Raw genomic sequence first — 27950 nt, 5'->3', positions numbered from 1 at the left:
GGCTGAGTGAGGGAGCTGGGAGAGGACAAGCTGGCTGAGTGAGGGAGCTGGGAGGGGGCAGGCTGGCTGAGTGAGGGAGCTGGGAGGGGGCAGGCTGGCTGAGTGAGGGAGCTGGGAGAGGACAAGCTGGCTGAGTGAGGGAGCTGGGGAGAGGACAAGCTGGCTGAGTGAGGGAGCTGGGAGAGGACAAGCTGGCTGAGTGAGGGAGCTGGGAGAGGACAAGCTGGCTGAGTGAGGGAGCTGGGAGAGGACAAGCTGGCTGAGTGAGGGAGCTGGGAGGGGGCAGGCTGAGTGAGGGAGCTGGGAGGGGGCAGGCTGGCTGAGTGAGGGAGCTGGGAGAGGACAAGCTGGCTGAGTGAGGGAGCTGGGAGAGGACAAGCTGGCTGAGTGAGGGAGCTGGGAGAGGACAAGCTGGCTGAGTGAGGGAGCTGGGAGAGGACAAGCTGGCTGAGTGAGGGAGCTGGGGAGAGGACAAGCTGGCTGAGTGAGGGAGCTGGGGAGAGGACAAGCTGGCTGAGTGAGGGAGCTGGGGAGAGGACAAGCTGGCTGAGTGAGGGAGCTGGGAGAGGACAAGCTGGCTGAGTGAGGGAGCTGGGGAGAGGACAAGCTGGCTGAGTGAGGGAGCTGGGGAGAGGACAAGCTGGCTGAGTGAGGGAGCTGGGGAGAGGACAAGCTGGCTGAGTGAGGGAGCTGGGGAGAGGACAAGCTGGCTGAGTGAGGGAGCTGGGGAGAGGACAAGCTGGCTGAGTGAGGGAGCTGGGGAGAGGACAAGCTGGCTGAGTGAGGGAGCTGGGGAGAGGACAAGCTGGCTGAGTGAGGGAGCTGGGGAGAGGACAGGCTGGCTGAGTGAGGGAGCTGGGGAGAGGACAAGCTGGCTGAGTGAGGGAGCTGGGGAGAGGACAAGCTGGCTGAGTGAGGGAGCTGGGAGAGGACAAGCTGGCTGAGTGAGGGAGCTGGGGAGAAGACAAGCTGGCTGAGTGAGGGAGCTGGGGAGAGGACAAGCTGGCTGAGTGAGGGACCCGGGGAGGGGGCAGGCTGGCTGAGTGAGGGAGCTGGAAGAGGACAAGCTGGCTGAGTGAGGGACCCGGGGAGGGGGCAGGCTGGCTGAGTGAGGGAGCTGGGGAGAGGACAAGCTGGCTGAGTGAGGGACCCAGGAAGGGGACAGGCTGAGTGAGGGACCCAGGAAGGGGACAGGCTGGCTGAGTGAGGGAGCTGGGGAGAGGACAGGCTGAGTGAGGGAGCTGGGAGGGGACAGGCTGAGTGAGGGACCCAAGGAGGGGACAGGCTGGCTGAGTGAAGGAGCTGGGGAGAGGAAAGGCTGAGTGAGAGAGCTGGGAGGGGACAGGCTGAGTGAAGGACCCAGGGAGGGGACAAGCTGGCTGACCTGAGGGAGCCAGCAGCTCTTAGCCAGCCCCCCGCTCCAGTTCTGACCCACTGCAGAGAGCTGGTGCTACTCCCCTTCAAATGCAGAGGTTAAGTGGGTTTTCAATTTTTCTCTCACAAGTATTAGCCAGGAACTGCCTCCCCACAATTGTAAAATAGCAAAAATGATAATAACTAGAATCAGAATAAAAAATGAGGTGGCTGTTTGTCTTTTTCTTCCTGGGTGCTGTCAGGTGGTGCAATAAATATAACATTATCCCCCCTTCAGTACTTAATATTTGAAATTTTGTTATGAGAACGCTTCAGAATTTCTTTGCCTGCTTTTGCGTCCGTAGCCTACCCTTTCCTACATCTACAAATTGTGGAAGGAAAGTCCATTTCACTTTTTTTTTTTTTTCCATTTCACTTTTAAAGGTTACTACCTATCAAAAGAGGAAGGCGCAGTGGTTAAGTTTTAGCCCTGCAGCATTGTTCTGATCATATTCTAATAATCATTTGAAAAAATTTTAAGCTATAACATGTTGCATGTTCCATGACATTTTTTTTTTTAATAAAGATTTTATTTATTTATTCATGAGAGACACACAGAGAGAGGCAGAGACATAGGCAGAGGGAGAAGCAGGCTCCCTGAAGGGAGCCCAATGCGGGACTCCAGCTCAGGACCTCAGGATCATGTCCTGAGCCAAAGGCAGCTGCTCAACCACTGAGCCACCCAGGTGCCCTGCAAGGACTTTCTGAAGAGTTGATTACTCTTTGTCTCCTCTTAGGGTAAGATGACCCTGGAACCATCATCCTACACTGAAGGAAATCCATCTAAAAAAATAGATGGATTTTTTTTTTTTTTAGATAATTCATAGGACCTTATTTTAAGAACTTTGTCAAAAAATCCCTCCTGACATATAATTTCTTCATAATCAATATAAATACAAGTTTTCATATTATCAGTAGGTATGAAGGCCAGGTGGTCAGGTTCCTGGTATACTCGAAGGAATGTTAGTTTTGCTTTTCTAAGTTTAGACCTGACCACTCTCCAGTTTCATTGTCATATGCTTCCCTGCCATGACTGCTCAAACCCTTCCATCGGTTCCTTAAATCATAAACAAAGACTTTCAGAAAGTAAGATCTGACTCATGCTACCCTGGTCAGAGCTCTGTTCGTCTATTCCCAAAATGTTCCAGGGGAAAAATCATTAAGCAGAAAATCTGGCCCACCCCAAGATGTCAAAGGTCTTTTCTCTCTGAGATAAGATCTCTTTAAGCATGGGCTGTTTTTTGGTTTTTGTTTTTTACCTTAACACTTAGCCAAGAATAATGAACCTCTTCCTTCAGCACAGAAATAGCTTGCAGGAATCACAATACACAGGGCCATCCACGCTCTGAGAGAGATAAACAGGGCTTAATAGGGGCCCCTGTGTGTGACCCTTTCTGCTGGAAGTATGGGATTGTTCCTGCAAGTGTTCCTGCCATTTAAAAATAGCTATGCACACACCCAATGCTTCTGTACAGGCCCAGAAAAGCCAGGGGGTACCCTCTCAGGTGAATTCCTGAAACAGCCAAATCACACAGGAATATGAAATGGCTCTTCTGAAAGACTGGTTTAAGGAATTTGGCAAAAATGAAATGAAATACTTTTTCTTCTTTTCTATTTTTCAATAGTGTGGGTTTGTATTTCATTTCATGGAAAAAGAAACCGTCCTGAATCAGGGTGAAAGGAATGCAGATTCACCTTTCATGAAGGCGGCGCTCAGATTCCTTCAGCTTGGTCTTGAGGTGCCTCACTGTGACCTCTTTCTGCTGCAGAGGAGTCAAATATTGCTCTGGATTTGGGGGCTTGACACCATGATTTTCACCACAGGACATGTACCTTCCAGACCGCCTGAAACAATCCAAGCAATGAACTGTTACTTTTTCTGTAAAAAGAAAAGTTAAGGCACAGCTAATGGCTTGAGAAGGAGCGACAGCTGTGTATTGGGGTCTTAAGCCTCAATATTGTGCGCTTCACTTGGGAAGGGGGGCTATGACACACCGGCCACTCTTAGGGCCGCTCATTACTTGGGAGACTTCAGGAAGGCTGTTTGTGGAGAGAGTTGGAGATAGTGGAGAGGGAGGATTTTCTACGGCTTACGAATGACCTCATGCAGAATAATGCACAATTGTGCACAGGCTTGCCTGTGGGTGCATAGTAACACACTATTATATTAGGGGACAATAAGCGGGGCAGGCGGGAAGGCAGGATGGGAGTGAGATGTCCTGACTTTCCACACAGTGTGCCACTACCCGAACACCTTGATTGCTAGGAGTTGGATTCAAATTGCTCTGAGATCAATCCCTGGTGTGAGTGTGCCAATTCGGTGGAACGTTTCCTTCTTCCAAAGGGAAAGGGCTACTCCACCGTCACCAGAGTGTGTTTTGTAAACGAAGTGCCCAGAGTTCTATAAAACTTCCTGAGCTGGAATGCCGGCCCCTCTCAGGCCTGGCCAAGTGTGGGGCATCCCTGCTATAAGAGAGCTGACTAACGAGAAGGGCCACCCAGGAGGAAGAAGACTGAGGGTGGAGGGCTGGCAGCTTCCTCCCTGACTCTGGAACCAGTCCAGGCCGCTACAGTCACCCTGCTCCCCCTGAGCCTACATCTGTCCGAGATGGCCTGTGTCCAGCTCCCAACCTTCTAGTCCTCCTGTTGGGTCCTTTTGGGCATGCAGGTACTTTTTCCTACAACCTCCTGGCCCCCAGGGACTACTTAATTCCTTGCCCGACCTTCAGATTTCATTTCAAGGTCATTTCCTCAGGGAGGCCTCCTCTGGTCCCTCCAGACTGGGCTGGATCCCCTCCCAACTGCTTACTACACGTACAACAACAGGGACCTGCAGAATCACCTCAAACGTTGCCATGAGATGAGCCAAGTGCCCGGTACCCTCCTGCGGGAAGCCGGGGCCCCTCTCTGAGGCTCACTGCCCTTCTCAGTGCTTCACACGGTCCCTGGCACCGCGTGGCCCCCAGGACATCGCTGATGTCTGACTCCCTCCGTCCGGGGAGGGGGAGGTCCTGGACCCCCACTGCCCTGTGCCAGCCCCCCTCGGGCTGCTGAGCCTCGGCTGGGGCTGGCCGAGCGTGGGAAGGGGAAGGCCGAGTGGGCAGAACGAGGCCCAAGCTCCAGGGCGGCCTCACCTTCCTCCCCCCAGGTTTCTGCACGCGAAGGCGGGCACCTGGGGCAGGGGCGGGAGACTCACCTCATGACCGGGCTGCCGTCACTCCCCTTGTAGGAGCCCGAGTTGCTGCTACTTGGGGAAGAGGGCGCGTAACCGGGATGGATGTTCACGGGGCTCAGCTGACTCCTGCACAGCATGGACAGGAAGTCCTTGTCCCGCGGGGAGGGCGGGCTGCTGGCGGCCTTGTAGGACGAGGCTCCATTACTCCGCCCGTGGGGCCCTCGGCTGGGAGAAGAGCGGAGAACGGCCGTGCTGGGTGCGGGCCTCGGCCACCACCGCCGCCAGCGCGGAGCCCGCCCAGGCCGGGCCGTGGGGCTGAGCTGGGCTGAGCCGGCGCCGCCACTGGTGCCCGGGCCGCGGGGGCCTTCTCCCCGCCTGCCCCTGCCCGAGGTCTCTCCTCCCGCCCCAAGCACCGGCGGCCTCGCCCTCCGCCCTCCTCGCAAATACTTTCTGGCCCCAAAGCTTGTTTCTGAATTAATCCCCAACGCCTGATAGGAGCACAAACCGCGTGAAATACCGATTTGGTTGAGGCTCACTTTGGAGGCGGCTGGAAGATGAGGTTGGTCCAGTCCACCTGTTTCCACTTAAAAGCGTTCAGGTGTGGTTCACGTTGGGGTAAGAAAATTAGGGAGGTTCGTCTGGAGAATGAGGAGAAGGGGGGCTGCCCAAGAGGGGGAGGAGAGGTGGAGGAGCCCGTAGGAACGTATCAAGCCTGTAGCTTTGACCACCCATTTTCTTCCCGCTGCCAATGATCTAACAAAACCTTCATCATGTAACTGCTGAAATGTCACAGGCCTCCCGCCGCTCGCCGCCTGCTTTCTTGCCCCCTCAGCCAGGAGGCTGCCTCTGGCTCTGCGCGAGTCCTCAAAGCCATTCAAGGGCTCCTACCTCCCGAGGTCTGATCCCACCTCCCCATCCAACCTACCCTCTCGCACTCCTCCCTCCTCCCTCCGTAATCCAGAATTACAAACAACTTACAGTTTCCTGATGACCCACGCTCCCCATCACTTTTATGTTTTTGAATTTATCATTTTCTCTGCCTAGAATGTCCTCCTGCTCCCTACCCTATGCCTTGGGATTTTTCCAACTTCCAGATGGGTGGGAACACTCCAAGCAGCCTTCTCCGGACTCCTCCTTCCCTAGGCTCGTGTACACGTGGCTCCTCGGTGGTCCCTAGTACTCTGTGCAAACATCCATCCTGGGATTTATCACATGGCACCACAACTACACAGTTGTGTGTCCTTCCCACTAGACTACGGCAGTCTGAGGGCAGGAGCACAGTCTGTTCTTTTATATCCCGCTACTTCCTGGCACATGCTAGGTGTTCCCAAAATGACGGCTAAATGAATAAACTGGGTTTGAGCCTTGGCACTGCCACTTATTAGGAGCTTAGGCAACGAATCTACTGAATACATGGGGATCTCTAATAACTTTTCTTGCCTTCCTCAGAGTTGATGGGAAAATCGAATCAAAGAATGCATGTGAGTGCATCTGATAAGATGTTAAAGGCAATGCAGCTGTAGGATATTATTACAGGATAAACTTGTTTGGACTTCCCTATTAACCTAGTTCCAGAAACTTGACACCCACTATGTAAGGAAGCATCTTGAGAATGTTGAAATTACTTAGATAGGATAACAGTTCAGTGTCGGGACTATTTCTTGATGACATTACAAGAAAATGAAAAAAGAACAAGATATCTTTCATACAGAAGTACTGCTTTCTGACAATCCCCTCTTTGCAATTTTGATTACAGTTGTATCCAACGGACACATGTCAATGAGAAACGCATGTAAACGTGAGTGTGCGTGTGGGCAGACTTGGCTCCGAAACCACACTTACTTAAAATCAAATGTAACTTCAACTAGCTGTCAACCCAGTAAATCACATATAAATGAAACATCATCCGGTTCTGAAGTTAAAAAGTTCTTTCCTTTTGAAATCATCCAGATAGACTCTGCCTCCTTTTCATGAGAAGGGGACACTTTATACGGAACAGATGGGCAGATGGCTTTGTGACAAACCAACTTCAGCAACCCAGTGGTGCTGAGCTGAGCAGCAGAATACATGGGCTCTGGCTTGGATCTGCTTCTCCACACTTCACTTCTGAGTCCACTCCAACCGGCCTGACATTTCTGAATGTGACAATGAGAAACGTGCAGGATTAACCTCTCCCAAGTCAGGAGAGAAAGGAAAGAGCAATGCTTCGTTTTGACCGGGGGAGTCCTCTTCCAAGTCGACCTTCACTAATGACCTTCTGAGATCCTGGGCCTCTTCCAGATGTTCTACGAGCACAGTTTTACTTAATTTTGACCCTCATGCTATAAAGCTGGTACAACGATTACCACTCATTTACATTACACGAAGTACACGAAGTATTCAGTTACATGAAGCAACTAAGGGTAATGTGGCCCAAGAACACACAGCTGACTAAGATTTAAAAACAGATTTTTTTTTTTTGACTCTACAGAAATATCTCCTTCTTACTTTACACAGATAGAATATATCTTTTGGAGCTTGTAAACAGGTATATTATATACTGGCTATGCATGTGGTTATGACCTGAAGAATTCACCACCAACCTTTATTGTGCTGCAGTCACTAAGATACAAATTAAACTCGATGGGAATTTTTAAGAACACATCTGCTATACTGATATATTTCAGGAAATGAGTTGTTAGACTGCAAGAGCTGACTAGCTGCCTTTTTTTTTTTTTTTTAATTCATGAGAGACACAGAGAGAGAGGATAAGATACAGGCAGAGGGAGAAGCAGGCTCCTCAAGGGGACAAGGGGAGCCTGATGCAGGACTCGATCATCGTGGGACCATGGGACCACACCCTGAACTGAAGGCAGACGCTCAACCACTGAGCCACCCAGCCGTCCCAAGAGCTGACTTTTAAAAAAGAAATTACATGCTTAAAAATAATCAATGAATTAGTTTAGTTCCGTTCAACTGCTAACACATATGGGTACAAAGTCATTGCAAAACATTTTCAAGGAGAGGCCAGGGTTCCATGTTTGCCATAGCTGTGAGAAGCAAACCCTATGCTACCTTCCTCAGCTTACCCCAAATGCCTTGGTGTGGTGGGCAAGAAGACTGAAGTCCACAAAGGGGCAGAATTCTGCTGACCCTACCCCTTCCTGCACACCTGAATACAGCAGATGGAAATGGAGAGAAAGGGAAGAGAACCTCACAAGGGGCCCACATTAATTTCTATCCCCCAATGTTGTCCTTTACTTCAAGGCAACATTACTACCATCACTGTCATCACGCTGATCACTGTTAGGGCTGCATTGTGTCGTTCCCCCCACCCCCGCCAAAATTCATAATGTTAAAAAGCCCTAACCCCGAGTACCTAAGAGTGTGACTGTATTTGGAAACGTGGCTTTAAAAAAAGGTAATTAAATCTAATTAAATCCTAATCCAACTTGACTGTCCTTATAAGAAGAGGAAATGGATGCAGGCACAGATAAAAATTCTGTTGAAGAAGCAGAGACAAGAGGGCCATCTCTAAGCCAAGGAGAGAGGCTTTTGCAGATGCCAATCCTGCTGACACCTTGATCTTGGACTTCTGGCATTCAGAATTGTGAGAAGGTAAATTCCCATTGTGTGAGACCCCCAGTCTGTGATATATTTTGTGACAGCAACCTGAGCAAACTAATGTGATCATCATCACAATCATCATCTTCATCAACATGTCCATCAGTATTATTTTTATCACTACTGAGGAAAATATCCATTTATGACCCTTTTACTAAATTCTGGGCACTATGGATTAGCTCATTTAATTCAATGAGGTAGATGCCACTATTATCCCATTTTCCAGAACAGTAAAGCTCAGGGCCCTGGCTCATGTACATAATTAATAAGGGAGGCTAAACACAAGCCCATGTTTCTCTGGCTCCAAATTCCAAACATTTTCTCTCTTTTTTTTTTTTCCTTTTCACTTCTATCTGCCCTTGGTCAGATTAGGATTTTAGTTTAAGAAAGAGAATTCCGGGATCCCTGGGTGGCGCAGCGGTTTGGCGCCGGCCTTTGGCCCAGGGCGCGATCCTGGAGACCCGGGATCGAATCCCACATCAGGCTCCCGGTGCATGGAGCCTGCTTCTCCCTCCGCCTGTGTCTTTGCCTCTCTCTCTCTCTCTGTGACTATCATAAATAAATAAAAATAAAAAAATAAATAAATAAATAAATAAAAAATAAAAAAAAAAAAAAAAAAAAAAGAAAGAGAATTCCTCAGGGGTGCCTGGATGGCACACTCAGTTAAGTGTCCAGCTCTTGGTTTTGGCTCACGTCATGATCCCAGGGTTATGGGATGGAGCCCTGCATTGGGCTCTGTGTTCGGCCTGGAGTCTGCTAAAGGCTCTCCCTCTTCCTCAGCCCTTCCTCTGCCCTCCCCCCAAAATAAATAAATAAAGCTTTTAAAAAAAGAGAATTCCTCAGAGATGTTAACAGAGTTGGCCTTCTGTAAGAAGAGATCATTGAAACTTTAGTTTTGTTTTTAAGATCCCATCAAAAATATCCTCACCAACACCACCTGCCACTTATTTCTCCCACCCCTTCACCAAATGTTCCTGCTCGCCTTCTTCCCAGGAGCTGATTCTCCACAGAGAATATTCATTTATTGTAGGAGAAGCAAGCCATTTAAAAGGATGATAAGCTTTATAAACTTTGGCCCGGATACCTGGCACATCTAGAAGAGTCGTCCTCAGTGCATGGTCCCACAAAACACAAAAATTATGTGAAGTGCTCGAGATATCCCATCACATAAATCTACTGACTGTGCTCTATTCCTGGGTCAGATTTAAAAAAAAAAAAAAAAGTGAGGCTAATAGAACATTGCCAATTCCAATTTTCCATCTATTAAGCATGTATCTGATTTGCACATAATTCTATTTAGCTATTTTACGTTTACTATATCAATTTTTAGTCATTTGGAGAAAACACAGATTCCAGACTAGACAATTTTCTCTAAATCACCCTGTATTGTTGACATTACCTTGGAATTTAACCACAAACACAAGTTCTTTTGAAGTGCTTAATACAATCAGCTTCTTCGACAGGCCATTTCTTTTTTCTTTTGCTCTCTGTTCTTTGATACCTTGTACCACAGGTATGTGCTAGTTTTCTTGAATGGGTTAGATAAATGGTTTATTCTCAGAGCAAGCCACATCTGATATATACAGAAAATGTTTATATTCATATTATGTGATCCCAGAGGTATTTTATTTCCAAATAGATTGTGTTTGGGAATAGAACAATTGGGCTTTTTCATTGTGGGCTCCGCTCTTTTGTTACAGGTTTGTCTGGCTTCAGCTTTGTTTTTAACAATAAAATTGTGCACCAGGGGGTCTCAAGTCCCTTTTTAAACATCAGCTAAATGTTCTGCTCACTGAAGAGAAATGTGAGATACCTGCTTCCTGAATCCTGGGAATGCAAGTTTTTTTAAACTAACCTGTTTTTCTCCATGAAGGGACCTCAAGAATTATGTGGTTCAACCCTCCTTTTACAAATGTGGACACTGTGGCCCAGAAAAGTCAAGTGATTTGCTCAAAGTCTAAAGACAAATCATCCCCAGATGTCTTGTTCCTCATTCCACTGAATTGCTCGGGTCCCTGGCTCAGAGGTCTCCTGGAACCAGCCTATCCAAAACATACCATCCATCTCATTACTCTCAATATTCTTTACCTGTATGTTTTTAAAAATAATTATATTATTATGTATTTATTGTCCTTTTTTTATCTTACTAGAATCAATATAATTTCCATAAAGTTTTGTTTACTGCCCTATCACCAGAACCCGCCTCATAGTGGATACTTGAACAAATAAAATCATGCATAGTAGGAGAGAATCCTGGGGCTTAGAATCTTTCCCACCACATGTGAATGGTGGCTCATGAGTTTCCCACACTTCCCCCCACCCAAATAGTATCTATGGTGAACATTTGTTGATGCCTGCTAGGCTCTATGCACTGACCCACACTTCCTGTCTACTAACTAATCCTAACAGTGAACCCTACAAAGTAGGTATGATTACAGCCCTATTTTACAGATGAGGAAACTGAGGCACAGAGAAGTTAAGCAACTTGCTCAGGGCTGCACAGCCTGCAGGTGACGGAGCCGACATTCCCACCAAGGCAACCTGGCTCCAGAGTCCATATAAGTAGCTAGTCTGCTCTAATGCCTCTTGGTGGTGGCCAGTCACGTCTGTGAACTTTATTCTTTTCTCACCCCTTCCCCAAGTGAGTGCTGGGGTTGTCTGAGCTCACTATGTCTCTTTCATGAGGGTAATAGGTAAGCTCAGCTAGAGGACAGAAATGGTGAAGTCAGAGGCTTCCCAGCTAAGAGATGACAGATTCATGGAGGGGAGGCAGGTAGGAAGTGGAAACTACTACGTTAACACCAGGTGAGTTCACAGGTGAGTGAGGGAAGGGGGGGAGAGAGAAGGGTGAGTGGACACACAGCCAGGGGCTGGCTGAGGGATGGCCACGGAGAGACACACGCGGATCCAGCCCTGTGACCACAGCTGGTAAGACAGTGAAAGGTTCTAATTCCAAATCATTATAAAAAACAAAAACTGTCCACTGAGTAATAACTAAATATGAACTGACAGCCATCCGAGTGGCTCCACAGGAACCTAAAGTACAGGTAGGTCACCTGTGTGAAGTGTCTTCACATTAGAGAGCAGGAAACAGTGCCTACTTGCGTGAGAAGGAGGACCGCTTGCTTCCCGCCGCAGACATGTGGACCTCAGGAGCGGAAATGCTGCCCGTGCTGCTCGAGGAGCTAAAATCAGCTTCACTACCTGCAAAACAAGGCGGGAGAGGCGTGAAGGAAAGGGACCTGAGAGCTCGGGCCCTCCCCGCCTGTCCTTGGGGCTCCCGCGGGGCCACACTAGCTCAGCAAGTGGCAGGATTCCAGAGCGCCCGGCTCGCGGCCTTTTCCTCAAAGCAAACAAGAGAAGGTGCGAGAACAAGAACCAAGAACGGGGACATGGTTTCATAAACACCGCCGAGCCGAGCAGCACCCTGAGCTGCTTTCCTACCAGCAGACAATCGGCGGTGACCCGAGGTGGGGGCCTCTTCCTGCGCCCCGGGGCACTCCCTGGACAACAGGGACGCGCTGGCCGAACGTTAGGCCCACTGGAAAGCACACGTGTCGGCCCCAGAGTAGTTTCTCCAGGGGAGTTTATCTTTGGGCTTTTGCAGTCAGCTAGCCAGACTCCTCGAATCTGTCACGTTAGCGGCTGGAGATAATCAGCCAGTTAGCAGCAGCTGGGAAGAAAGCCTGGGCTCCAGATAACGGCCTGAACCGGCGCTATCTGATCAGTGACTCTGACTGCAGCTGCTGTGTTTCTTTTTTTCTCTTTTTTTTCTTTTTAAATATTTTATTCATTTGGGAGAGAGTGTGAAAAGGAGAGTACAAGCAGGGCGAGCGGCAGAGGGAGAGGGAGGAGCAGACTCCCTGCTGAGCAGGGAGCGGAGCTCGATCCCAGGACCCTGGGATCATGACCTGAACTGAAGGCAGACACTTAACCGACTGAGCCACTCAGGGCCCCCAGCTGCTGTTTTTCTATTGAGAACACGACCGTGACAAAAAGCAGGAACTGAACATTTCCAAACAGGATGAGGAAAGTTCACAGCGACAGTGATAGAAACTGTGAATTATGCTGTGAGGTGAACATTTTAGTTGGGGGCGGCGTGGGGGGGTGGTGATGGTGGGGTGGTTTGTGCAGGGAGATTGTTCATTAGTTTACAAAAATCACATCAGACTACAGATCTGTATGTAATTAGAAACATGCTCTGTGGCCAAATAATATAAATTCATTTTTTAAAAGATTTTATTCATGAGAGACACACAGAGAGAGGCAGAGACACAGACAGAGGGAGAAGCAGGCTCCCCGTGGGGAGCCCAATGAGGGACTCAGTCCCAGGACCCCTGGATCATGATCCGAGCCTAAGGCAGATAAATACTCAACCACTGAGCCACCCAGGCGTCCCCATTTCTTTTTTTTTTTTTTTTAAGATTTTATTTATTTATTCATGAGAGAGAGAGAGAGAGAAAGAGAGAGAGAAAGAGAGGCAGAGACACAGGCAGAGGGAAAAGCAGGCTCCATGCAGAGAGCCTGACATGGGACTCGATCCCAGGACCCTGGGATCACAACCTGAGCCAAAGGAAGATGCTCCACCACTGAACCACCCAGATGCTCCAATATAAATTCATTTCTAACAAAAAATTACATAGTTCTGAAATGGTCATGATAGAAAAATTCCACGGGGTGCCTGGGGAAGTGAAGGAGAGTGGAAGAAGCAAAAGAGAACAAGTGGGAAGAAGGAAGAGAGGATTTAAAAAAAGATAAAATTCCATATGGTTTTGGAAAATAAATCTAGGTATATAATTGTATTTGACCTTATCTGTCAACTCCTACCACATGGTTTGTGAGTCTTCTGGTCTAGAACTCAGAGCCAGCTCACATATCTGGGTTGAAGAAAATATGAATAGTCTAAATCCTTTGAGTTTCTAACAAGTAGTGAACAGTAATGATCATCACACTAGTAACTATTTATTGAGGGCCTTGTAGGCACTAGGCCCTCTAGGACATATTTTCTATTCTTTGTTAATCTTGGCAACTCTGTAAGGCAGACTTAATCTCACTATTCTACTACTGAAGAAATCAAAACTGATTTGTCCAAGGCCTGTGGGGGATAAATCCTGGCCAGGACCAAGTCCCCACGCCACTTCTCCATACAATGCTGCGTCCTCTGGAAGGCCATGGGAAGAAGAGGGGCACGGAGGAGGTTCCTGGGTAAGCTATATACTACCATCTCCCTAACTGCCAAGATGATCTATTGGTACAAGGTGTAGCCAGACTGGTCCACCGCTGAACAGATCCTCTCACTGACGGGTTGTAGCAGTTTTGCTAGAAGGGAAGGCAACAGGGAGGCAGAAAAAGAAAAATCCCTTCCCCGGCTGCTCCCAGGTCCTCTCAGGAAGTTCAGCCTCTTCTGGGAAAGACACCAAAAATGACCCCTTAACATAGATGACAGCAGTGAATCCTAATTCCCAGCAGAATTCTGGGAGACTCTCTGTGTCTCTCATGAATAAATAAAAACTTAAAAAAAAAAAAAAAGAATTCTGGGAGAATGAGGGTGGCAATTTATCAGGCCTGGGACTGGCGATTCCTTCCGGATTTCAGAGACTTTGTCTAATGTTGTTATGAGCTCCCCAACTGTAATTAGTTGCCTCTGAGTAATGCTCTGGCTAAACCGTAGTATTTTACTATCTCAAGGACTCACGATTGGTAGTGCTATCCGGCAATATGCTAGTCCTGACAGCCTAATTCCGCCAGCCTCGTCAGCTAGTAAATTATCAGGATGCTTATTAAGTGATAAAAGCAGACAATTTTCAAAATATAGATGCTGTGGTTGTAGCCACCAGGTTTGAGATATTATTTTCTAACATAAGATTATGATTCTGAAACACCCAATTTTCATTCCTGAAAAGAAACACAAAACCCCATCAATTATAACTTAACTGCCTCAACAAAAACAGAAATTCTAAAATAGAAACAGACCAGACAACTGCTGAAAATCCATTTTTTCCTCAGGATGCCTTTGATCTGTGCTAATTACTCTGAACTGAAGGGACAATTTTGTTCTACACTTTATTGCTATTGGAACTCAATATATTGACCCTTGTGTATTGGCAAGGCCCAAGTTTCTTCCTATACTCCTCTAACTTACCTTCTGCACTCTGAAGGAGGTTAGAAGACTCATTCAGGAGACCTGGCGGTTGCACTCACTACTGAGCGACAGCATAGAGAAAAATGTCTATGCTACTTATGCCATTTCACTTTGCTATGTTTTAAAAAATATTTCTAGTTTGGTTAATGCAATGTAAAGTCAATACACCCTTTTTATGGGATACACAGATAGATCAATTTTACTACATCACCTGATATAGATATTCTTCCCATTTACTAACAAGGTAACTAAGAGAATGACTGGAGACCTGAAAGCTCCCCATTTATCAAAAAGACTCAAGGATCAGAGGCTCTCTCTATTCATTTCCTTTAAACAGCATGTGTAACTAGGTTATTGTTGCGAGGGCTGTAGGTCAATGCTCATCTGTATTATTCAGACCATACAAAGAGAATACCTAACACAGGCCCTGAGTCAGAGACCCTCAGTTCAAATCCCACCACTACCACTCACTAGATGGGGGACTTGAGGCAAGTTATTTCACCTTTCTGCGCTTCAGTTTCTAAATCTGCTACATGGAGATGATAATCATGGATTCTGCCTCTTAAGGTTATTGTAAGCAAAGAACGTGTGCGTGTGTATATATACAAATACACGCGCACACACATATATAAAGCGCCTGATTCCCTGTAAAGTCACAATAAATGTTAGCCATTCTTCTTCTTCTGCAGGGGTTAAAAAGACAACTTTTTTACACATTTCCTTTGTAGAAAATTTAGAAAATAGCAACGATCCATAGGACAAAGTGTAGTCTATTGTCCCATCACCAAAAAGTAATCATAGTTAACCTTTTGATATATAATCACTCAGCATACTTAGTTAATACATTACTATGTAACCTAATTGCTTTTCTTTAATATGTGAATATCTTCAAAATATACTCCAATTTTTTTAGATATATATATATATAATTTTTTTTAATTAATTTATTTGAGAGAGAGAGACAGCAGGGAAAGGGGCAGAGGGAGACAGAGAGGGAAAACTCAAGAAGACTCTGTGCTGAGTGTGGAACATGAAGCAGGGCTCGATCTGACAACCCTGAGATCATAACGTGAGTGGAAACCAAGAGTCAGATACTTAACCAACTGAGCCACCCAGGGGCCCCTACATTCAGTTTTATTTATTTATTTACTTTTAAAGATTTTATTTATTTAAGAGAGAGAGAGAGAGAGAGAGAGAGAGAGAGAGAGAATGCAATCATGCAAGCAGGGGAAGCAGAAGGAGAGGAAGAAGCACAGTCACCGCTGAGCAGGGAGCCTAATGTGGGGCTCCATCCTATAACCTGAGCTGAAGGGAGACATTTAACCAACTGAGCCACACAGGGGCACCTACATTTTGTTTTATTAAATAAAAGAATATACACGCTATGTCTAATTTTTCTATCATTACATAGTAACACTCTGCCAAAAATCATCCTAAGCATATTTATATAATCACTCATTTATTTCTCATGATAGTACAGACCCTTTGAGGTAGGGACACTTATCAGTCCCCGCTACAGATGAGATAGAGAAGTTGAGTGACATGAACAAGAGGTAGAGGCAAAAAAAAAAAAAAAAGAAAAAAAAAAGAAAAGAAAAGAAAAAAAAAAAAGTGGAGGTAAGACTTGAACCTAGTCTGTCTGACCCCCGGGTCCAGGCCTTTAAATACAGGCTTAATGTTCAATGGATATCCCTGGGACATGCAAATTGACATATCTGTCTACTATTCTTTTTTTTTTTTAATATTTTAAAATTTTTTTGAAGATTTTATTTATTTGAGAAAGAGCAAGTTAGTAGGGGAGGGGGTAGTGGCAGAGGGAGAGGGCCAAGAAGACTGAGCTAGGAGCCTGAGATCATGACCTGAGCTGAAGTCAGACTGTGAACCATGTGAGTCACCCAGGTACCCTCCTTGTCTGCTATTCTTTAGAATAAATGCCTGAAAGAATTTTTAAGCCAAAGGATATGCTCAATTTCAAGAAATTTAATATATATTGTGTTATATGTATTTTTGAGTGTCATTAGCCTAAAGCAGTTTTTGTGGTCAAGAGTATTTGCCTCCATGTGCCTGTATGTAGAAACTTGAATGTAAATCTCTGATGTCACAGAGAAGACTCTGACAAAGCCCAGGACACAAGAGTTGGCTATTGAAGACTTGCGTTTGAACAGCAGAAGGGAGTTTTATTTTTATTTTATTTTTATTTTTTTTGTATATTTTTTATTGGAGTTCGATTTGCCAACATATAATATAACACCCAGTGCTCAGCCCGTCAAGTGCCCCCTTCAGTGCCCGTCACCCCATCCTCCCACACCTCCCCTTCCACTACCCCTTGTTCCTTTCCCAGAGTTAGGAGTCTCTCATGTTCTGTCACCCTCTCTGATATTTCTGAAGGGAGTTTTAAATGGCGTTGGTGGAGCAGGATTCTAGGACAGAAAGAGGAGAATGAACTTGATGATCTGTAAACTACCTCTCGATGCCACTGTCTTGGTGACTACACGTCCTGCAGCACAGGGCGTTCTCCACCAATAAGAAGCTCTTCTCACTGGTCACCAGAAACTGGTGGTTTTTGTTTGGTAGTTCTGCTGGATTCTCTGGAGAGGCATTACTCTTATTCATAATGTTAGGGTAATGAGCATTCTGTGCATGTGATGGTCAGGCCAGAAATTAGAGAAGGAAAGAAAAATGGAAACATTAAGAGTATGCGCAAAAACTGATAACTAAACTTATTTTTTTGAAACACTGCCCGCAATCTGGTCTCTTAGGACATTATTATTTTTGTTTTCAGGAGACTATGGAGTCCTCAGACATCAGAACATCACAAGCCTCTGAAAACCGAGTCTACTAAGCTGTGTTAAGCCATTCTAAACCACTGATTGAAGCAACCCCAAACTTTCCTTTATCCTTTGTCATTACAGAGCTATCAAATTAATTCAGGTTGGTCACCTACATCCCCACCTCAAATAGAGGCAGTAATTTAAAAAAGGAAAAAAATAAAAACAAAAAAATAGTTCCCCATCCCTTCACCCTTTTCCCCTCCCCCAACACACACACAGATACACAGATCTTTTATTTAAAGGTCTCCAGGGAGGAGAGGAGCCATTTCCACTGAAGCCAAGCAGAGCTATTAAGAAGCAGCTGAGGCAGTGGACACATACAATTATAGAAGACACTATTAAAAAAGAAAAAAAAAAAAGCTTTTCTAAGGTAGATTCAGTAGAATGGACTCGTAGCTATGAAGCTTTGGGGCACCCAACCAATGAATCCAAGAAATGCTTCACAAACTAAACAGGATTTTTGTTTTAGTTTCTGAAAACTATTCTCTAAAACTCCTATAGGTTATTTATTTTAGAAAAGGAGTATTTGATCCAAAGATCAATATATTGAAGATATATACACAGGTTTTCTTGCATTTCAGAACAGAAGTCTTCCTGAAAAACTGTAAGTATTGTTTTCATTAATGTCATAATTTCAGAAAGGGTTTATCTTCATTATGATTGATGTTCAATGAATGGAGCCATCATAAATTTAAAAGCATATATATAAACAAAAACAGAAGGAAGTTCAAATTTAAAGTATTTGGAGAATAATTTTGTATTGAAGAATCTGACTATACAACAGCAATACTGCTTATGGGAAAATAGCAGTCAAAGACAAATAATGAACTGAAGGAAAATGTTTACAACATATGACAAAGGGCCAATCTCCTTACTTTACCAAAAGCTCATACAAAAATCAGAAAAAAAAAAGAACAGAAAAATGGGCAAAGGACATGAACAGGCAGATGGCAGATAAAGAAAAATAAATGATCAATACACATGAACAGCCATTCCACCTCACACATAATATTAAAAAAAATGTAAATGTAAACAAGGATTTTTTCTTTTTTTTAGTTACAAGGTTAGTAAAAAAATTTTAAAAATCAAGGTTTGATAATACTAGTTCTGTTGAAGCTTTGGAAAAAAACGCTAAGAGTCAGCAAGAGTGTGAGTTGGTATAACATGTGTAAGAAAGAAAGCTGTACTGCTAGGAATTGTTCCTGCAAATAAACATTGAACAAACAACCAAAATGCCCATCAACAAGGACCGGTGAAGTCAGGGGGTACAGCAACCTAGGAGAATACTCTGTATCATGATAAGGATGGCATGAACCTGTGCGTGCTGGAGTGAAAACATCCGAAGCCCTGTTGCTAGATTAGAAAAACTAGATGCAGAATAGGGGGTGAGGCATGTCTGCTTCTTCACAAATATATAATTAGCTCCATACATAGAATGTTTTTGTTGAGAGATTAAAAAAGGTCTATTAATATTGGTTTCCCTTGGGAATGGGACAGTAGGGACCTAAAGGGACTCTCATCTTCATTTTATATCTTTCTGAGCCATTTGGCTTTTCTAACCATGTGCATATTACTCTTATTAAAAAAAATAGGATACACTATTATGGACAATTGATTTTTCCTTTGGAAAAAAATCTAAATTTTTTTTAAAAGAAAAAGCATTTTATAATAAAAGCAATCCCACCATTTAATGTAAGTATTAAGAGGGCTTTGGAGTCCAGTCACTTGGGTTTGAATCATGCCTCTTCTACCAAACTCTGTAAAGGCTTGGCAAATTATTTACCCTTTCTCTGCCTTAGTTTCCTATTCTGTGAAATGGAAATGAAGATATTAATAATAAGTATTGTTAAGGGATTGTAGAAAAACAAAACAAAACAAAAAAACAACAACAAAAAAAGGGATTGTAGGAATTAAGCGAAGCATGCAAAGAAGTTAGAATAGTGCCTGGCACATAGCAAGCACTCAATTTATGTTAGCTATTATAATTTCTAGTTAGAACTATGGGTACAATGGCTTGAAGGCTAGAAGAGAGCTTTTAAACATCTTTCCCTTTAAGGGAGATGCTCTGCGAGACAAAATGCCTTATCCTAGTTAAGTCAAACATTTTTACAAACATTCTTTATAAAAGCTGGTTTTCCTTCAGCCATTTGTCAGTGGAGAGTATGTTTCTATTTTTTAGTTTGTGTGTGCATGTAAAATAGAGCACATCTAAAAAATCTGTGGTCCTAAAACAAAGTCTCCTTGGCCTCCTCCAAAAATCTCTAGAGTTGCTCCTGAGTTAGAACCCCATCTTAAGAAAGCCCCAGGGAAAATGCACATAGGTTTACTGATCTCTTCTCACCAAAGGCCAGTCCTCTGAGCCAGGTAGCTTTGAAGGTCTGAGAAAGGGAGGGAAGGAGCACGGGAAAGGAGGCCCAAGAGGACTGAAAGCGTCAAAGACAGCTCCACCTGTTCACTCCCTGATCTTGGGCTGGCTCCACGACCCGTCTTGGCAGAAATACAGAGAATGCACCTGCTGACCAAAAAAGTAGATAAATGATAAAGTGGGTGTAAAGAAACTTCAAGAAAGCAGGGGGAAGTGAACATTTCTGACAGGAACCCAGGAGACATCTAGTCTCCCTTTGCTTCACTCTGGGGAAAATTAAGACTATGCATTGGCCAACCTGAGTAGAGTACAGGAAAGACAATGGGTGCTGTTTGGTTCTGTGGATGACCACCCAACTTCCCTGGGCCTGCTTGATCAGTACTAAATATGTGGCCCTCTTAATTTACCAGAGATGGCCAAGAAGAGAACCCTAGATAAGAGATCCATCAATTCAACCCAAGGCCAACCAGGTGCCTCTGGGATCCTTTATAATACTGCCACAAACTACCCAGTATCACCAGAAGGAGGTGCCAGCCTGCAAAATCACACACCAACAAGCTATACATAAAGAAGGCAGTATAAATTCTGGCCCTATCTCTCAGCAGCTACACGTTCTTGCCTAAGTCCTTTTAACCTCACTAAAACTTACTTTTCTTATTTATGTATGTAAGTATGTACATGTATATATGTGTGCATGTATGTATTTTTAAAGATTAATTTGTTTAATGAAAATTAATTAACATCTGCCATGTCTTATGTATCAGGCCCCACTCTAGGTGGATAGCAGTACTTATCCTGGAGGATTGTTAAATTGAAATAAATGTAAGTGAAATGCATGGGAAGTGCTTGACAGTTTCATAAATATTCATTTTATAATTATTATTAAAAATGCATTGATTCCTAAACCTTACTGTGGGAAAAGATCATCAGGAAAGTTAAGTCATAGTGCAGATTTCTGGGTAACACTGACAAAAGTTCCAGTTCAGAAGGTCTGGGGGGGAATCCAGGAATCTGCATTTTCATTAATTACCACAGATGACTATGTAGCCAGTGGTCCCAGACCACACTGAGGAGGGGACCTTAAAGATAAAGAGCAGATGGAATCTTCCTCCAGGTGTGATCAGATTGCAAAGACTTTCTTCAATGGTAAGCTGAAGGTCAGTGAGCAGAAGTTGATGTGGACCAGCCACCACATTTGTCAAGGACAAAGTGCCCAAAATCGTAGAATCTAACTTCCAGAGTGGCTTGTCCCCTCAGAGCTCTCCAGAAGCACCTTCCTGGGCTAAATCCATCTTCAATCCATCTTCTCCCCTGTCCCTGGGGAGACAGGGACATAGACAAGGCACACGTTGTCTGAGAACCAGCCCAGGTCCAGCCAAACTCATGCACACTTGTTGGTTTGCAAAGCTAGTGGGATACATAGCAGTTGGTCCACGGTTTCAAGTCCTCATAATCCTGTTTTCAGGAGGAGGGGCTGACCAGTTTGGAGCTGGAGGTGTCAACTACCATTTGGCAGAGAGAATCACCTCACAACGCTCCCCGTTTGGATTATCCCACTAGCCCTACCTTGCTGCCTTTGGTGTGGTCGATGTGTCGGTGGCTGGGATGCTGAATGGCACCAAACCACACAGGCACATGCCATCCCCATGCTGAATCAGCACTGGGGGTGAACCCTCTGGCAAGTGGGCAACTGTGTCCCACTGCCTTCCACTGAGCAGGTCTGGGGTGGGTTACATCCATTGTGGCCATGAACTTCATCCTAATTGATTATTTGACTATTTTGGGAGCCTGGATATAAGAAAAACAAATCCTCCCTGAAGAATTTTCCAGCATATGTTCCTTATCTTTAATTTCTTGTCAAGTTCACTGAACTGAACTTTCTTCTGCCCCTTTAAAAAAGCTAGCTGGAGAGCCTGCCGCTTCTATTTAAGGAGAAGTGTTTATTCAGTGTTTACCAAAATGAAGTGCCTGCCTCCGTGTCTGGCAGGAAAATCTACCTCAGGGAAAAGCCATCCTCGAGGTGGTGGGGTGGGATTAGAGCAGGGATGTCCTTGTGGGGGCAGTTAACAGGGGAGGAAGGTGGTGATGACATGGTAGGAAGAGAGAAATGGAGACCGAGAAGCCACCAACACTAAAAAGTCAGAGCAGGGCTAGGACTGAGGTCTGTGACTTTAAGTACAGAGTATAAGGGAAAAGGAAAGGATGAGTCTTTTTTGAAGCCACCTCATCTTCCACTCCCAGTGAAGTGGTGTTGTCTGCAGGCAGTTTGAGACTGTGAATGGAACAAAACACTCACTTGTTAGGAAGAGATGACACGATCTACTACTTGCTACACAGACCCCTAACACCACTCTAAACAGTATGGTTTTTTATTTTGTTTCACTTTTTAAGAAAATTCTATCTTTGTATCTATCTTTGTATCTATGTTTGTATCTACCCATTTATTTTTATTTATGAGACAGAGAGAGAGAGAGAAGGAGAGCTCCAGTGGTGGGAGGGACACAGAATCTCAAGCAGACTCCATGCTGAGTGCAGAGCCCAATGGAGTGTTCAATCTCATGACCCTGAGATCATGACCTGAGAGAAAATCAAGAGTCAAATGCTTAACTGACTGAGCTACCGAGGCTCCCCTTGTTTTATTTTGTTTTTTAACCTCTGTTCTGTCGAAGCACCATTTTCCTATTTGACTCTAAGACCTAAGAGACCTGGCTGCCTCCCCTCATCCTCCCCACCCTGTGGGCCAACCTCCAGGGCACACCACGCAGTGTGGATTCTCCCCTCACAGGCCCCTCCCACCTGAGCTGTGGTGCTGGGGTTGGGGGGCAGTGTGCCACAATCCACATCTACACTGAAGCTGCCTGTCACACTCGGCCGGCTCCCTTGACTTTCTCAGCGACACTGACCCTCCCCTTCCTGTACTGGAACAGTCTGCCAGAGAGTTACATCACTGGACCTTGTCAGCACTCAGCCATGCTCCACTTCTAATATCTTGATGTGCTTTCCTCTCGGCTCATGAATGATGTATCCCCTCTCCATTTCTCTCTTGCATTTTCAATCTCTTCAATCTCTCTTGCACATTCAATGTGAAGTTGTTTCTCTTTGCTTTTTATGAGGTGATAGGATTTAGTAGCCTCAATTACCAGGTGTGTGACCTTGGCAAAGGCACATAACCATTCTGTGCTTCGCTTTCTTCTATAAAAGGGAAAAGATAACAGTATCTATGTCACAGAGTTGTTGCAAAGATTATATGTGCTAATATATGAAAAGGTAGTGCCTGGCACTCAGTAAACACTTTAAAATACTGCCTTTATTTTCTTCTTATGATCATCCTCTCTGAACCACATCTGGGTCCCAAACACATCTGGCCAAAATCAGGGAAAAGGACTTGGAGCAGGAAGGAGGAGTGAGGGCAGGCTGTCCTCTTGGGTGTGAGTAACAAAACTAGCATGAAAATAGAAGACGGTTCTGACAGAGGGTGGTAAGGATTCTTCCTCCCCACTTTAGATCATAAATCAACGAGTAAATCTGAGTAAATCCTCAGCCCTGGGCTGCATCAACCGCTCTCTCCAATTTCACATGAAAGCCTAAAGCACACTAAACCACAGAGAGAGCTAACTACCAAACATTCCCGTAGAGGCTGTGGGTAGCATGCACGGCGGAAGACAACATCTGCACAAGGGCGAGATTTCATTAGTTCATATTTGAATGTACCACAGCTCTTTGCACACCTAGTAGATGTCCAGTTGAGACACTGATCCTGCCATCAGAAAATGGGGCAAATGCCTTAGGAGGACACAACTTGGTTTCTAAAAGAGGTCAACAAAGGAAAATACTACTTTCTTCTGGAAGGATTAAGATTCTGTGGAAGAGGCTCATTGAACTAACTAGCTTTCAAAACTACCCATGACTATTCAAGCCCATTGCATGGGGAGTAGTAGGGATAGTTGTCCAGGGTGAAGGGAACAGCACCGGAGGGAGAAGCAATATCAGGGAATGAGACCATAAAGGCAGTCCAGAGGCCAGTTAGTTGAACGTCTTTCTTCTTTTTTTTTTAAGGCTCATTTATTTATTTATTTGAAGGAGAGAGAACGTGAGCAGTGGGGCGGGGCAGAGGGAGAGAGGGAACCTCAAGCACTCAATACTCAACCTCATGACCCTGAGATCATGAGCCAAAACTAAGAGCTGAACACTTAACTGACTGTGTCCCCCAGGCACCCCTAAATGAGCATCCTTCTAAGCCACAGGCCCCAACATTTGTGTCTGGCAATAAGTTTCTCATACTGGACACAGTCTTTATTTTCTAAAATTTCTAGCTTTGCTTCTCTGAGAAAACATGTCAACATGTTACCTTTCACAGAAAGGTAAAGATCAGAGAAAGGAACAACATGATTTTCCTACCCCAGTGATACCACAGCTATGGTCTCATCTGAAGTGACTCTGCTGGCAATCTTCAATGGCGTACTATTACCCTCCCTTAGTGATCTTCATGCAGAAAGAACCAACTGGACCAATGGAAATGAGGGATGGGACAAAGTGGCAAAGACTTCAAGTCACAGTGCTGTGTGGGAACCAAGCATGGGTCCAGAAAGTGACTTTTCATTATTTTCTTTGTAGAAAATCTATGAGTCACAGATGCACAGACTTTCATTAATCAAATTCCTTGGTTCTTGACACACTTTCATCATTGGCCCATGTAAGATTACCTTTATTTTAGTTCTTTATTGACCAATTCATATAAGCCAGTATTCATATTTATTTATTTAGTATTTATTGTACTTGTGTTTTTATTTCCTTACATTTACTATTATAGTAAATGAAGAAACCACCACCTATCACAAAACCTAGAACATCAACACTAAATTATATCTACCTCCTCATTCTATCTCCTGTTCACCATTTCCTTGCTTTCCTTTTTATAAAGAATGATCATACCTATAAGTATTCCTAAAAAGTAGATTCTTTTTTGTTTTCTGTTTTGTCTTTCACTTTTTAATAAACAGCCTACTATATATCTATAATCTTTCAGGACAATTTGCATTCAAAATCATATTGCTAAGATTCTCCATGTATCTGTAGGGCATTCATTTGACTGCTATATAATATTCCATTGTATGACTTATACCATCATTTATTTCTTCATTTTCCTGATAATGAGAAAATGAATTGGGTTTATTCCAGTGACTCATCTAGCCGGAGTTTCCATTCTGATAAACAACTATTTGTATTTCCAGAGGCACAAGTCTCCCAAAGGAAAAAACCAAAAGAGTAAATCCACTTGTATGTAATATATTCCATAGACAAAAAAGAAATGCTCTATGGATCATTTGTCCTTCCATACCTGTCCCTCTCATTGTCATGGAGAATCAAAAATTAAAAATAAAACTAGAATCTCTGCTTTATCCTATCCCAATTTTAGGATACAACATGCCTAAAAGTGAGCCTTCATTCTTGGGTCATTCTGACCCTGAATAGCCCTCAAAGATCAGGAATTCCATGATGTTACTTTGGGTTTTGCTTAAGTTACTCCACGACCTTGCCCATTAGCCTCAGCAATGAGACCAGCTCATGGTGGTAAGATGACCCAGAGTTACTGGATTATGAATATAACCTCACTGAGAGAGAAAATCCTTGCTCCAGGGTAGGGAGTAATGGATGCAAATGGCTTCCTTAACGCAACCCAGAACTTGGTAAAATACCTAGTTCTAAAGCCAAATACTGGGGTTGCGTCACAGGGAAGGGAAATAAATATCTGAATTTTAAGCCAAGCCCCACTGTTTTGGAGAAGGGGAAGAGACTGTGTAAAAGTTTCTAAATTGAAAGCAACAGCCCTGCTTTGGAAATGTTAAAGCTAAAGTAAAGATTTCTATGTTTTGATTGTCACCTAAGTATCTCCATGTCAGAGCTGATGATTTGTCACTTCCCAGTGAAGTTTATAACTAGGTCTGTGAAGCAGGTCAGGCAATTATAGAGTAGTTTTAAACCATCCTTTTGTCCTAAATTCACCAATCATCTCAACCCTCTAAGATGGTGGTTCTAAAAGTGTGGTCCTAAATCAGCAGCATCAGCATCACTTGGGACCTCGTTAGAAATGCAGATTCTCAGACAACACCCCAGACCTACTGAGTCAGCAACTCAGAGACAGGGGTAGGGCTGCATATTCTGGGTTTTTAACAAGCCCTTGAGGTATCTGTACGCTCAAATTTGAGAAGTACTGCCCTAAGACATCCCGGATGAGATCCTTCATATGGCATATAGCATAGTTCCTGCATAGCTACCTCTGAGAAACAGAGCATCAATCTTGACTGTGACTTAAAATAGAGCTATACACCATAGTATACATTTTGAGAATCATTTTCACACATTTCACATTCAAGATGAGTCAATTTCTTAATTTACTTGGCATAAATCTAAGTGTTACTAACCATGCTTCACATAACTGACAGTATATCTCTAAGAGCAGCAGATAAGAGCAAGGTCTAGCATTGGTAGGGTCTGAATTCAAATATCTGATCTTTAATGACAGTGTGACCGCAGGCAATCCCTTGATCTCTCTGAACCTGAGTTTCCTCATTCCAAGGAGGGATTGAGCATGCCTAGCTAATGGGATCACTGTGGGAAATAAAAGACGAACTGGGGACAACTGTTGAACTTCTCATCATTGTTATTATCGGCCTGCTTATCCATGTGTTTGGTATGTATTGCTAAACACTTATGTTTCTCTAAGAATTCTTGCATAGGGCCACTATAAATGTGTGTGTGTGTATTTTTTTAATTGCATGACTTAAATAAGAAGGTGACACATTTCTTACATGACTAACACAGGTGACATAGTTTTTATAGATTACTGTGCTTCTGTCAGTAATGGTCAGAAATGGCTTATCAAGTTCACACGCTATTCAATGTGGTTTGCTTGTATTCTTAGTTAATTCTCACATCAAGCCCATGAGACAGGTCCGGTTTTCTTCTTATTTTACAGATGAGAAGAGGAAAGCACAGGTAACTCACTTGTGGTCACACAGCTCATAAGTGGGCAGCTGGCATCTGAAACCAGGTGTACCGCCTTGAAAAATATCACAATAATAAATGCATCAAAATATGCCTTAAACACTAAGAATGCACACCTGGATGGAACTTCTAGAGTTGGGGGAAAAATTTTCTCCATAAGTGTTTGCTTGCTTGCTCTTGCAAAGGCCGTGCTGAAACCTTTGAAAATTCATTTACAAACAATCTGTAGCAGAGGTTTTTTTTTTGTTTTTTTTTTGTTTTGTTTTTTTTTTTTTGTAGCAGAGGTTTTAACAAGATTATCACCATTCTGCTCTGCTCACCATCCCTTATGGAGAGCAAACAATTAGTGACCACAGACCACACTAGCTAGAAGACTTTTTTTTTTCCAGCACATTAACCCTTGGGACTGAGCCATTCATGTATTTTCAACAGAGATAACAGGATTAGATTTTCATTTTTTTAAAGATTTTATGTATTTATTCATGAGAGCCACAAAAAGAGAGAGGCAGAGACATAGGCATAGGCAGAGACATAGGCAGGCTCCCGTGGGGACCCTGATGCAGAACTCGATCCCAGGACCTTGGGATCATGACCTGAGCCAAAGGCAGATGCTCAATCACTAAGCCACCCAGGTGCCCCTGGATCTTCATTCTTAAATGAAAAGTGAACATATTGTGAATGTACTTAAAAGAGTATTGCCATTTGAAAACATCCAATAAAAAGGGGCTTTTCATGATGTGATCTGAGAACTACCTATATCCATGTCACTTACATTATTTGCTGAAAATACACATTCACTCATATTCCAGGGTTGACTGAAGTTTCTTCATATCATTCCCATAATCCACACTTTTACAGTCCTGGTGATCTTTTACACACACTAAAGTATGAAAAACACTATAATAAATGGCTCTTGTTTTTAATATTTAACTATAAACCGCAAGCCACCTGCTCAGATCTGTTTCATAACTCCGCACTCCGTCTGCTTCTTCCCATCCGGAGGGCTCCATACCAGGCCACCAGGATTTCTCACCCAGAATTACTGAAACTGCCACACACTGTGCCCCAGCTGCTCAACGGGGCCTGAGCACTCCATCTTCCACACTGCTCCTGAGCATAAATCTCATTAGGTGACTCCCCTGTTGAAACCCTCTAATGGCGCCCCATGTCCTTCAGATCAAGTCTACGTTCCCTGACATGATTTACAAGCCCTTCAGAATCTCTTCAGCGGCCACTGCAGCCCCGGCCAGTGCAACTACCACCATTTCCTAAAGGCAGCACAACACTCTGCGGGCTCCCAGTTTCCACATATGCTGTTCCCTCTACCTGGATTATTCTCCTGTCCCTCTGGGCCTGGCTAACTATCACCTGTTCTTCAGGTCTCCAGCCTCGAATTTTAATTCCTTCCAGGAATGG

General features: G+C 44.3%; 1 protein-coding gene across 10 annotated transcripts in view; it reads right to left on the bottom strand.

Annotated features, from left to right (window-relative positions):
- Window positions 1-27950, bottom strand: part of SYBU (syntabulin) — a 75404-nt gene that overhangs the window by 2537 nt on the left and 44917 nt on the right. For 7 of the 10 annotated variants that reach the window (XM_041769056.1, XM_041769060.1, XM_041769055.1 and 4 more), the window contains 3 exons: window positions 11293-11395; window positions 4610-4813; window positions 3109-3258 (listed from right to left, as the gene is read on the bottom strand). In XM_041769056.1, coding sequence (XP_041624990.1) covers window positions 3109-3258; window positions 4610-4813; window positions 11293-11395 — 457 coding nt within the window. Of the gene's footprint in view, window positions 1-3108; window positions 3259-4609; window positions 4814-11292; window positions 11396-11635; window positions 11795-19505; window positions 20005-27950 lie in introns of those variants that run through there. The other 3 variants (XM_041769064.1, XM_041769065.1, XM_041769061.1) reach the window with 3 other exon arrangements.

The sequence above is a fragment of the Vulpes lagopus genome, chromosome 9 (assembly GCF_018345385.1).
Source record: "Vulpes lagopus strain Blue_001 chromosome 9, ASM1834538v1, whole genome shotgun sequence".
Lineage (NCBI taxonomy): Eukaryota > Metazoa > Chordata > Mammalia > Carnivora > Canidae > Vulpes > Vulpes lagopus.
This window is presented reverse-complemented; position numbering and strand designations above follow the sequence as displayed.